Source organism: Sinocyclocheilus grahami, unplaced genomic scaffold (assembly GCF_001515645.1).
Source record: "Sinocyclocheilus grahami isolate Dianchi unplaced genomic scaffold, SAMN03320097.WGS_v1.1 scaffold222.1, whole genome shotgun sequence".
Taxonomy (NCBI): Eukaryota; Metazoa; Chordata; class Actinopteri; order Cypriniformes; family Cyprinidae; genus Sinocyclocheilus; species Sinocyclocheilus grahami.
In genome coordinates, this window is record NW_015505401.1 from 1,979,604 (window position 1) to 1,992,956 (window position 13,353).

The 13,353-nt window shown below is 35.0% G+C and overlaps 1 protein-coding gene across 2 annotated transcripts in view; it reads right to left on the reverse strand.

Annotated features, from left to right (window-relative positions):
- creb5b (cAMP responsive element binding protein 5b) overlaps positions 1–13,353 on the reverse strand; it is a 75,782-nt gene that overhangs the window by 36,159 nt on the left and 26,270 nt on the right. For both annotated transcript variants that reach the window (XM_016287430.1, XM_016287431.1), the window contains exons 2-3: positions 6,643–6,769; positions 2,775–2,885 (exon numbers count right to left, since the gene is read on the reverse strand). In XM_016287430.1, the coding sequence (XP_016142916.1) occupies positions 2,775–2,885; positions 6,643–6,769 (238 nt within the window). The remainder of the gene's footprint in view (positions 1–2,774; positions 2,886–6,642; positions 6,770–13,353) is intronic.

Here is a 13,353-nt window from a genome sequence, read left to right on the forward strand (position 1 = left end):
TTTTTTTTGGTCATTTTGTAAAATGTTGCTAAATCAGAAAAGACTTAATTAAAAATAAAACTTAAGGGGGAAAAACCAAAAGAAACATATATAAAGTTCTTATTATATTACACTATACAGCATACATAAAACTATATATATATATATATATATATATATATATATATATATATAAACTTTGTTTTTCCCCCTTACGTTTTATTTTTAATAAAACTTTAGGGGGGAAAACTAAGGAAAATATATAAAGGTCTTATTATATTACACTATACAGTATACAAAAAACAAGATTATAATTATAGTCTAAACATACTTAAAACGTGATACTTTTGCATGAAAGGCAATATATAAGGTCTTTAAAAATTACAATTAACAGTATATATATATATCTATATATATATATATATATGTGTGTGTGTGTGTGTTTGTGTATAAGACCTTACATAATTATTGCTTTTCATGTAAAAGTATCATGTTTTAAGTATGTTTAGACCATAATTATTTTCTAATACATGATTAATTATTTTTCTATAATAATATAATTAATAATTATTAATATTATTTTACAAAAATACTACTCATTTCAGTTTTTTGTGGAGTGACTGTTGGAACACTAGATGTTGGCATCTTTTTTTTCATCGCTTTAGGATTTAATTTGAAGTACATGTGAACTGCATTTTTATATATATATACTGTATATATTTGCATTCTTACAGATAATGGAATTATCCAGCATCCAAAGGCGTGGTGACCTTTGTTTAATTCTTCCTATAAGATTGTTTTAGTGACTCTTGAAAGCTTAAAACAAATGGTTTCATGTGTCAGAGCAAAAGAAAAAAAAAAGGAATTTATAATTCAATTACAATCAGGGCCGAGAGCGAGGCAGAGAGGGGGGATGTGCCTGGAGTCCAGCCAGAGGACAGATAAGACTGCACATTAAAGTAATATTATGCTCCCCCTGCCCGTTACCATAGCAACAAACGAACGGATTAAAAAATACACATGGCGATCAATCTCCAGCGGGACGGAGAGAAGGAGAGAGAGTTAAGTGCTCTTCGAACGCTCTTTCCACCATCAGAATCATCACTCATGCTTTGACGTACAGACACTTTCTCTCTCTCTTTCTGTCTTTTATCTTGTATTGTTTTTCAGTCTCCTCCTTCCCCTTTTTCTCAGAGCAAAATAATTAACTCCTAAATCCAATTCCAAATCCACAAATACCGGATTATTACATGGTATAATTAGAGGATTTTAATCTAATTACCAAATCTGTCTTCCTGATCCTCTTGCCGCCGCTATGAAACTCAAATAAAACGTGTGTGAGCATACTTAAATGGGATCTTTGGTAACTGTACAAATCCTGGCAGATGGATGTAACGGTCCTGGAAGAGTTCACATAAAAATACAAATTCTGTCATCATTTACTCATCATTATGTGGTTCCAAAACATGTAGGATTTTCACCGTGGAATAAAAAGTACTAGATGTTATTTCCCATTAGCTGGGTATGATGATGGGGGCTGTCAGGCTTCAATAGTGATGACAACAACAACAAAAAAACCCTTGGCGAGTCATATTTTAATGTAAATAAATGCAAAATAGCCTTTTGGGTTATTTTCAGCAAATAACATTTAAAATTTTAGACTTTTCAAAACACAAGGCAATGTTTGTTTGCACTTGACTTTGTGCATCTTGACTGAACGCATTGGTTTGGCACACTGTAAATAATGATAATTATTTTAATGGCAAAGCACTGTAAAATGGTCAATTCAATATTTGATGAAAAAGTATTGTAGATCTAATGAGACATTTCATGTAATTTTACAGTAAAATACTGCTAAACTCACAGGGGAAAACTATACATTTACAGTACATTCCCAGAACTCCCTGTGTGACAACTTTTTCTTTAAAAATGTTTCTTCTTCTTTCTTTGTTTCTTTTCTTTTCCTTTTTTGTTATCACTTATGTACATGTATGGTTTTATGCTATATTTTGATAAATATTTTTTTAACATACATTTCACCTTTTTTTTGTAGTTTATAAGTAAAAAAGGCACCTTTTTGACACTGTTTGAGCTCTCTTCATCATTACTGTATGGAAAAAGCAGCCAGAACATTCAGTAAATATCTCCTTTTGTGTCACGGGGAAAAAAATAGGGATTGTAATGACATAAATGTAAGTAAATAATGACAGAATTTTCTAAATGGTGCATTATTTTCAATGTTTAGATTTTTTAGCAGTCACATCCACTAACAGATGTTACTAAATCTGTTGCTACTAAAGAGCCATAAATCAGTTTGTCATCGGTACATATTGATGAAATGTGTAAAAACCATACTAGATCCTCCTTCCTGCTTTCTCCACCAGTCTGTTTCTTTCTCTTCGTCTTTCTCTTGTTCTCTCGGTCTCTGAGAGCTCTGACTGGCTGCTTTGTTTCTGATGAGATCACCACCATGCTGAACTAGTGCTAACAAGCAGCAGAGGCACAAGTGTATATTCAGGGCATCGCGATATACATCAGACAAGCTGGCATACATTGTAGACGTGAGTGTGTGTCTATGTGTGTGTGTGCATATGTATTTGAGCGACAGAACGAGAGAGAAGGAAAAGTCTTTTTTGTGCTTCTACGTGCAAGTGTTGTGTATCTTACACGGGTGACTAGTTCTGTAACAATAACAGAAGATAAAAATGAACTCAAATCAAATCATACAGGGTAGGCAAGAAGGAACATATGCAAGTGTGTGTGTGTGTGTGTGTGTGTGTGTGAGACTGACTCACCAGCTTTGCCTCTGAGTGCATGGATGGAACATGAGGGGAGGAGCATGAGCTGCTGTGGGCGGGGCCTTGCATGCCCATCATGTTGGAGCCCATAGACATTTGCCTCTCCATCTGTACCCACAAATGTGAATAAATTACTTCAGAATCAAACACATTAACACTTAAAACAACTTGAATAAAAATTAACAAGCAAGCTACAGTGTAAATGTGAGCGTACGTCCTAAACATTTGGCGACAAAATAGCAGAAAAACGTTACGAGAATTAGTTAACGCTTACTTCTAACTAGTTAAATGATTAAATCTTCTCTCGGGGCAAAATATAAACGGAGCCCATAGACATTTGCCTCTCCATCTGTACCCACAAATGTGAATAAATTACTTCAGAATCAAACACATTAACGCTTAAAACAACTTGAATAAAAATTAACAAGCAAGCTACAGTGTAAATGTGAGCGTACGTCCTAAACATTTGGCGACAAAATAGCAGAAAAACGTTACGAGAATTAGTTAACGCTTACTTCTAACTAGTTAAATGATTAAATCTTCTCTCGGGGCAAAATATAAACATTTAATATTTAAAGTTTTCATATGTAAAATGTTTCATAAACATACTTTTTAATTTTTATGTATAATATGAATTAAGGTTTAGGGAATTAGCTTTACTTTAGAAACAAATTGGCTAAAAAACATGTTATAAAGTTAATTAAGTTTATTAAATGTGGTAAAAAAAAATTGTTTTCTTTATTTTATAAACACCAAAATTATCAATAATTAAATATTTATTCAGAATCTAAAAACTTTATAATGGTATGTTTATTTATTATATCAATATTTATTATTAAGTTTTTATTTATTCATAAATTATATCTGTCACACCTCAAGGACCTGTTTTGCTGTGCGTCCTTCCCCATGTGCTCTGTGTGACCTAGTTTTCCCTCATGTCTGATTATTGTCATTTGGTTCAGGTGTTTGTCATTAATTATCCTTATCAGCCCTCCTATTTGAATTATGTTCAGTTCACTGTTTGTCATCTGGGCTGCGTTCAGCCCCGACAAAAACGGTGCAAAACGTTTTTTAAACGGAAACGGTGGTGCGTTGAACACCCTGTTCTGATGACGCAAGAGTTGCAACTATGGCAGCTGAGAAGGCCATTCTTTGTGTTCTTTTTTGAAGAATTTTCGGAATCAGGTGTTTGTCATTAATTATCCTTATCAGCCCTCCTATTTGAATTATGTTCAGTTCACTGTTTGTCATCTGGGCTGCGTTCAGCCCCGACAAAACGGTGCAAAACGTTTTTTAAACGGAAACGGTGGTGCGTTGAACACCCTGTTCTGATGACGCAAGAGTTGCAACTATGGCAGCTGAGAAGGCCATTCTTTGTGTTCTTTTTTGAAGAATTTTCGGAGCCTGATGAAATCAGTGTAAATACGTGTTTAATACTGCAAAATACGCTCGATGGTACAGTCACTGCCCTTGCCCTCCAGAATAAAACCGAACATCAGTCAAATGAAGGGATTTGTGGAAACTGTGGTTCCTAATTTTTGTGATTCAACATTTGCCTCGCATTTCAGGATGAAAAGACAAACATTTCAGGTGAAGGATAATCCACTTCTTACCTCCAAGACTGTGTTATGATCTCTATGACCTTATTATTTTTATTGTGAGTATTAGGCTTATCATTATTGCTGATCACTGTTGTTGTGCTATGATATTGTAATATTTACCATTATAAAATCAGAGGGGTATAGAAAAGTTTATTAACGTGTCACTCCATAATACAATAGCAAAATATATAAATATGTATAGTATTTTTATGTAACATTAATCAGTATTTAGCACACAATAGAAGACATTGCAATTACTAAATTATATTTAGACAGACTTAAGGAAGTTCCAGATCTATACTTGTGCTCTTATTAAATTAGTTATTTTGCCTTTAATGTAAATAAACATGTGCAAACAATATACTTGCTCTTGTGAATTTATTTTGATGTTAATTACATTGTGCGAGCTGTCTCTTTAATACCTCGTGGTTTATATACATGCTGCTGCTGATTGGGCTGACATGTTTGACACACCCACCAAACAAGAGAAAACGTATCTCAAACCCCGTTGCACACCGTTTCCAGGAAACATGTCGTTCAAACCGGAAACCGTAGCAAAACGGTGCACAACGGTTTGAGCTTGAACGTGCCCCAGGTCTTCTAAGTCCCTACGTGTGCATTCTGCCTGTCCGTCCTGTGTTTGCCCTATTGTGGATTATTAAAGACTATTTGCGTTCATCTTCATTGTGTGTTTATTTCACTGTAGCTGTGACAATATTAGGCTTAGGGTCAATTTGTAGCAAAAAAAAAAAAAGGGAGGAGGGAGGGTATAATATTGCAATATATTTTATTTAGAAACATCAAAATTATTAATTCATTAAGATTTATTTCTAATCTAAATGTTTTTAATTAAAAATACATTTTTAATTATTTAATTGATTATTTTTACATTTTTATTTACATTAATATAACATTAATTTGTTATTTACAGTTTAGGATCATGCTGTAGTATTTAAAAAAGCTTTATATGTAAAAGTTTGTCTTAGAAAGTCTTATTTAGATAGGTAAGTAAATATGTATGTGTGGTGTTTTGTGTGTGTGTGTGTGTGTGTGTGTACTTTGCTACATTGTGGGGACCAAATGTCCTAACAAGGATAGTAAAACCTGAAATTTTTGACATTGTAGAAGGGGAGAAAAATTATTAAAAATAGTAAATTATGTTTATCTGAAAGTGTAACAATGCAAACAGGTTTTCTGTAAGGGGTAGGTTTAGGGTTGGGTTAGGGGATAGAAATTATTATTTGGTCAGTATAAAAGTAATAGAAGTCTATGGAAACCTAACGTGTCTGTGTGTGTGTGTGTGTGTGTGTGTTTATCTATGCATATTCCGCAACTCTGCGGGAAAAGCAGCAGTAAAAGACAAGCTAAGAGAGGAAGCTGAATACTGCAGAAGTGTGAAGCTTAAAATAGGACTATTAACAAGACCATAAACTAAACCAAAGCTCAGTTCTGTAAGAAAGACAGAATGTCTTAATTCAGAAAGTCTCAATTAAATGTGCACGAAGACTGAAATTGAGGTTTTAGATGTTTGCACTCATACAAAGTGCGTTCTGGTGATTTACGCTCAGTTTAAGGTGAGAGAAACTGTAAAATGGTACTTTCAATGCGTGTGTGTGTATGTGACATTGAGAGAGACTGGGGGTCCTGTTACTAAAACCCAAGATCTCCCTCCGACCCCCCTTTCCAACCCCCTGATGACCTATATCAGGGTGAAAGCGCAGCAGTCCGCTGTAATTACTGGAGGAATATTTGGTTTATATTTGGTTTAAAAATATCACCCCACTCGGCACCCCTTTCCTGGGATGTCAGTCGAGATTGAAAAAAAATTTCTAATTTAATTTAATCAACTCTTTGCTTTTACCTCTATAGCCGACATGGACTGGCTTATGTTACAATGAGAACATGTGTCGTGTCATTAGAACCCTGATATGGGCGGTTTGCTCAAACACACACACACACACTCCTTCCTCAGCCTGCATTCAGGTTCCTATTGACATATCTGAAATAGAATTAAACCAGATTGAGCACTGGTAGAAAATTACACCTCTGCTGATGGGCTTCCTGATAAAGCAGCCACTGATATGGGTCACATCACTGGAAAAGACATTAATTTAAAGCAGACCACTGAGAAATGCATGAGAATGATCTATGAAAGATGAGTTTGTGTGCGTATTAATGCAGTTCGGTTGTCAGAGGCATCAGGAAACCATGACTGGGAAGTGTAAATGCATTGTGTGTGTTTGTGGGTTTATTTATGATCTCACAGGCATCAGAACAGCAGACGATCCTTGCATAGTCGGGTCAGGCAATGTGCCAGGCATGGAGGCCGGCAGTGGCTGTCGCTGTCTGTTCCTCAGGTGCAACAACGAGGAAAGGGAACCAGGCACTGGCCTAAGAAAGAGAACCAAAAGACAAAGAAATATGAAGGAAAAGTGAGATTAACTGGTTTCATCAGATGAAAGTTCAGAAGAAAAATGACGTCAGAAAAACCCATTTGCCATTACTAGGAAATCGTACTAGGAAATTCAGTTCTTGTTTCAATTTGTCATAGTTCCTAAGAATTTTCAGTGCCTCATTCAGTCTTACTTTAAGGTATAGTTCATAGAACAATTACAAATCTGTTAGCATTTATTCATTCTCATGTTGGAAGTTTAGGAGCTATTTAAGCAGAATGTCCGAAATATAAATATATTGTAATAAATAGAATGGCAATCTCAAATAAAAGTGTCTATGATAAAATATTTTGAAAAATGTATAAAGTTTTAAATAATGGTAACACTTTAGAATAGGGACAAATTCTCACTATTAACTAGCTGCTTATTAGCATGACTATTATTAACATATTGGCTGTTTATTAGCACATATTCTGCATAACCATATTCTACATCCCTAAACTTACCCAATACCTAAACTTAACAACTACCTTACTAACTATTAATAAGCAGCAAATTAGGAGTTTATTGAGGCAAAGGCCATAGTTAATGGTTTGTTAATAGTTAGAATTGGACCTTAAAATAAAGTGTGCCAGGTTCGAAGAAATATACTCTTTGTATTAACATGCCATTTTCAAGAAACGTTTACATCCTAAAACATCTCTAAAATGGCTCTAAAATGTAATTTGGTTTCATCATTATATAAAAAAATTATATTTTTTCCTTACAACTTAAATACACGCATGTACACAATTTAATATTGTTATTTAGATTTTTTTTATTGTAATTGTTATGCGGGGCTCCGTATTTTATTACATTTTTTTATTATTATTTTTTTTAATCAATAGCGTCATGCCATTGACCCTTAAAACAGAATTAACATTTTTGGGTGAACTATCCCTTTTAGAAGTACTCAGGCATGCACAGAGAGGCAGAATGGCTTTGCCAGCAAGAGGCATTCTGCTGGAATCTCTCAATGAAGGTTTACTGGCTCTTGTCTTAAGGCTGATCAAACCCCGCATTCTTCAATAAAAACGTGGGTGTGGATGAATACAAAAAAGATGGCGAGATGAATTTGACATAACAGCTTGTTACAAATCTCTCTCATAGTTAGTGAAGTCTGCAAACATATAAGAGAGCTTAATAGCATAATACAATCAACATCTATAAAACATTCTCTCATACAGATAATGCACTTAAAAGAACCTCAGGTGTGGCACACAATAAGTAGTTTCTACACACCAACCACACAACTTCCTCTCTGGGTTGGCACGAAGCTGTCAGTACTCCACTTCCCCTGACCGCACTGATATTTAGGCAGAATGTGTCAAATATAGCACTCACTAACTTCACCATTATACCTCCTATAGACTTGGCCTACCACACAGTGTGGGGTAACGCAGCTTGTCTGAATAACCTTTAGCCTCAGACGACAAGCATTATTCGGTCTGATTGGAGAGCTGACGGACAGCTGAAAGCGAAAGGAGGGGGTCCCCACCTGAACAAATACCTGTATTTATCCGGCCTAAATAGCAGCATTTACACTGCATGATTACTGTGTACGCATACACACACACAAGCACATACGGTCATTAACATTCTGACATATTGTCATTTGTGTCTAACACTCCAATCCATCACATGCTTAACAACCTCACATCTCTGAAACACATACATACAGGGGCGTAGTTTGTGGGGGGATATATAACCGTTCACCGGCGTGCTCGAGAAGTGTGATGAGGCTTGCGCGAGCCATTCCTGTCGCGAAACTGATGGCCAAATATGTGATCTATTTGAATTATTTAGAGAAACAGCCACTTTAATATACTATGGAGAAAGTTGAACAGTATCTAAAAAAGGCAAATAAACTAAAAAGACTGATGAAAAGAGGAGAACCGCACATATATTAAAATCTTTTTAAACTACTCATGACCGCCTTTACTAGAATTTATCACGTTTTATTGTAGGCTTATTTATTGTGTAAAACTTAATCTAACTTGTAGAATTTATATTAGATAATCTTTTAAGAGAATAGATTTTTTCCCTATACATTTATATTACAACTGTGGCATGTTGTATCTATTGGTTCTAAATGTGCAGGCGGTTGTTTCTTCAAAACAAATGCTATATTGATTAATTTAAAAAAATGTCATTATTGGCCTGCATGTATACTATGGAGAAAGTTGAACAGTATCTAAAAAAGGCAAATAAACTAAAAAGACTGATGAAAAGAGGAGAACCGCACATATATTAAAATCTTTTTAAACTACTCATGACCGCCTTTACTAGAATTTATCACGTTTTATTGTAGGCTTATTTATTGTGTAAAACTTAATCTAACTTGTAGAATTTATATTAGATAATCTTTTAAGAGAATAGATTTTTTCCCTATACATTTATATTACAACTGTGGCATGTTGTATCTATTGGTTCTAAATGTGCAGGCGGTTGTTTCTTCAAAACAAATGCTATATTGATTAATTTAAAAAAATGTCATTATTGGCCTGCATGATTAATAGGGTAGTCTTATTATAACAAATGCTACAGTTAAGAACTATGGTACATGGCCTTCAGATATTCCAAAAGATGGCATAGATTAAATCATTAAGAGCCTGATGAACTGTTAAGGAGTAAGACATAAACAATATCAATATAAGAAAATGTTAAGTTAGATTGACTTCCCATGGCATGTTGAATTAGAACATTATGTCAAACTATAGCCTATAAGTGCCTAAATAATAGTCTATAAAATACATTACATATAGGCTATATATCCTACGTAAACAAGCAATTGTTAACTATGATGTTACTTTATTGCACCAACTTTGCATATAGATGATAGCACAAAAGACCATTTCACAAAAATAAATATATAAGCAAACAAACAAATAAATAAACCTTATGAATGAGCATGACCCGGGACTCAGTTCACACTTTAACCCCACCATGTTCAAACCAAAACTACGCCCTTGCACACATATACACACCCAGTTGAGATTTGGCTCATATTTTAAAGGAATAGTTCACCCCTAAATAAAACTCACTTTATTGTGAAAACTTCTCTTTTCCATAAATGAAAGTAAGGCAGTCAAGCACCAAAATCGACAAAAAAACAACAATAAACTACTATAAATTTCTATTTCCTCACGTTTGTATAAAAAGTTGCCAACTGATAGCTTTGTGTGAGGAACAGACCCAAACTGAAATTGTTTTCTATAAATATTCCTCTCAGCTGTCAAATCTCATTTACATTTACATATATTCAAGTATGCAGTGTTAAGATGTCACAACAGGTTTCTCAAAAACATATGTGTAGCTTCTTAATACTTGAAATAGTGTATACAAACTACTTTTATTGGACTTTATGTTATATTTAGAGCTTGAAAGCCCTAATCTCAAGATATGAGGTAAAATGACTCTTTTTGTGTTCCACAAAAGACAGTATGTGAAAATGGCATGAAGGTGAGTATAAGTTCACAGAAGATTAATTTTGCAGTTAACTATTTCTTCGATCTAACATATTTAGCAAAAAAAGTAAAAAGCTAACAACATTAGCATTCCGCTAATAACACAAAACCTGCACTCATTAATCGCCACTAAATACCGAATCTGCATCCAAAATCGCAAACTCTGTGAGTAGACTTTTGAATTTAAGTACTTACTTTGCAACTACATTCTATTAAAGTATAAATGTGTGCAGTATGAATGTAAACCAGACATACTAAATTCATCATATTGTCATTTTCTCGTGTTGCGTCTGCCATTCACAACTCTTCTCCCATGGTCTTGTGGGTCCATTGGACGATCCATTGATCTCGACCAAATTAGTAGGTAATTCAGACACTTTTTGCATACAGTTTTATGAGTACTATGAACTTGGACATACTACTCTTTTCACATACTGTTTTTCTACTTTATAGTAGGGAAGTACTGTATGCATATTCAGATGCAGCCTGAGCTTGTCTCCTTTTGTATTCTAGTGTAAATTAAATATAATGGAATTTTTAGATGATAAAAAAGATTTACATTATTGCGGTGGAGAACAGCCACAGCTCAGCTCTGAACCACCATTCAGCCAACATAGGCTGAAGAAAAAATAGTCTTGGCCTGTTACCACTGAGGTGAAGGAAAAGAGAGCGGGGCAACTCTCTACGGGCCAGTCCTGCTGCACATTACAACTCAGCGAACAGGAAACGGTCCTAATTAAGAGCTCAATCTGGCCAACGGGAAGAAAGAAGCTTTAGACTCTGTACAGGTTCCCTGTCAAACTCGCTCACTTGCTCCTCAGTGAGTAAGAAATAAAAAGTGTGTGTCAACAGAGAATAAAGAATAAACCTGTTATGAAAGGGCAAAATATCATAAGACAAAAACTTTCCATACACCCAGAATTACTGCTCATGTGGGTGGGTGTAAGTGCATGACTGTCTGTGTGTGTTAGTGTGTTTGTATGGTCTAGTGTATATTTTGTATTAATGACAGGCTGTCACTTTCAGAGGGGATAATAAGACCCCCGGAGTGTGAGGGGTGGGCATATGTACACACTCAAAAACACACACACACACACACAGTGCAATCTTGACCCTCTCACATTACACACACTGTCTCCCTGTTCCAACATGACATCACTCCTCCCTTTCTATTCCTTGCTATATTTTCTCTTCTTCTCTCTTGATTTCAGCAGGATCCTCCACTATCATTCTCTCTCTAAGCTAAAAGACACCAAACCCAACATCACTGACCTTCCTAGAGAGCCTCAAGTCTTAGAGAGTTTAAGATGTTACTCTATACTTTCCTTGCGTATAGGGTTATAGCATCACGGGGTAATCTCATGGTGACTTATTCAAGCATTTACAAACAATACATAACACATTCTAGTACAGAATATAGGGGGCCTTACTCAGGAAACACAAGCAAAATTCTGTTTAAATTATTGTGAAATGACTGTTACCGTATGTAAATTGTCACATACAGTTCAATGCAACCATTTACGAAAGAATGGTTTTGAGAATAATTTACTCAGAAATTCATTCAGTTTGTGTTTAATGAATGGCCCTTAAAGAGAATTCTATGAGATTGTAAAATGATAACATCTAAAAGAAAAATTCCTGAAGAGCTGAAGAAGATTAGACTGATTCAATGAATTCTAGAACAGAATCTAAGGAAAGAAATAACTGAAGAATTTTTGAATATTTAGAAGCATTCTAGAAATGTAAAAAGTTGTAGTTTTTTTACATTTTTAATCCATTATAGAGTATAATATTGCAGGGAATAATTATAGTAGGTTTTACACAGACACATTCTAGAACAGAATCTAAAAGAAAATACTGAAGATTTAGGACAAGATTTACTAAACAGGGCAAATTGAGATGAGACTGCAATCCCATAAAAGCTCTGATGTGAGTGTAAAGTTTTGTGGGTGATCTACTGACAATGCACAAATTAAAAGCACAGACACATAGCCAGATAATTTCTAGAATTACCAACACAATCTACTAAGAGGAGCACAAATTAGCATCTCTCGCAGACATGTAAGCACAAAATGGACATGCTTTTTTGGAAATTAAATAATGGCATAAATACCAGTAAGTTTACTAATTGCATTACATGACTTAATGCTGTTAGTAAATGTCACTTTTAGAAGCATTGTAGAAATGTAAAACACTTTAGAGCCATATTTACTGCATTCTAGAACATAACATTTATAGAATCTGAAAATGCTTTACATAGACACATATTCAACGAATTCTAGAGCAATCTAAAAGAAAATTCTTAAAGAATTATTGAAGATTCTAGTTTCTGCTAGTGACCTTTCAATTTTTTTTTGATTTTACAAAATCCAAAGAAAACTCTTTAGATTGATTTTTAGGATCTTGAAGTTTGTGGATTTTAGAAAATGGCATTCAAAGCATTCTAGAATGCAATTAAAAAGATAACATTCTAAAACTATAAATTCTAAAAGATTCTGAATGGTAATATTCAATGCTAGTCTATACATAATCAAGCAAAACATATTGAATATTTCTAGACAAATCACTATTCTGGACAGTGATATTCAATGAAGTTTTGAATGAAATAGCGAAGACGAGGTGGGCCAGGTCTCCCGGAAGCAGAAAAGGAAAAAAGCACCAGGCCCAGATTGTGTTACACCAGTCTGTCTGAAATCCTGTGCTGACCAGCTGGCCCCCATCTTCACACAGATCTTCAACAGATCACTGGAGCTGTGCGAAGTCCCTTCATGCTTCAAATGCTCCACCATCATCCCCATCCCAAAGAAATCCAAAATTACAGAACTTAATGACTACAGGCCTGTGGCTCTAACGTCTGTGGTCATGAAGTCTTTTGAAAGACTGGTGCTGGCCCACCTGAAGGACATCACTGGACCCTTGCTGGATCCTCTTCAGTTTGCCTACAGAGCAAACAGGTCTGTGGACGATGCAGTAAACATGGGACTGCATTATGTTCTGCAACATCTAGACAGACCAGGGACTTATGTGAGGATCCTGTTCGTGGACTTCAGCTCAGCCTTTAACACTATCATCCCAA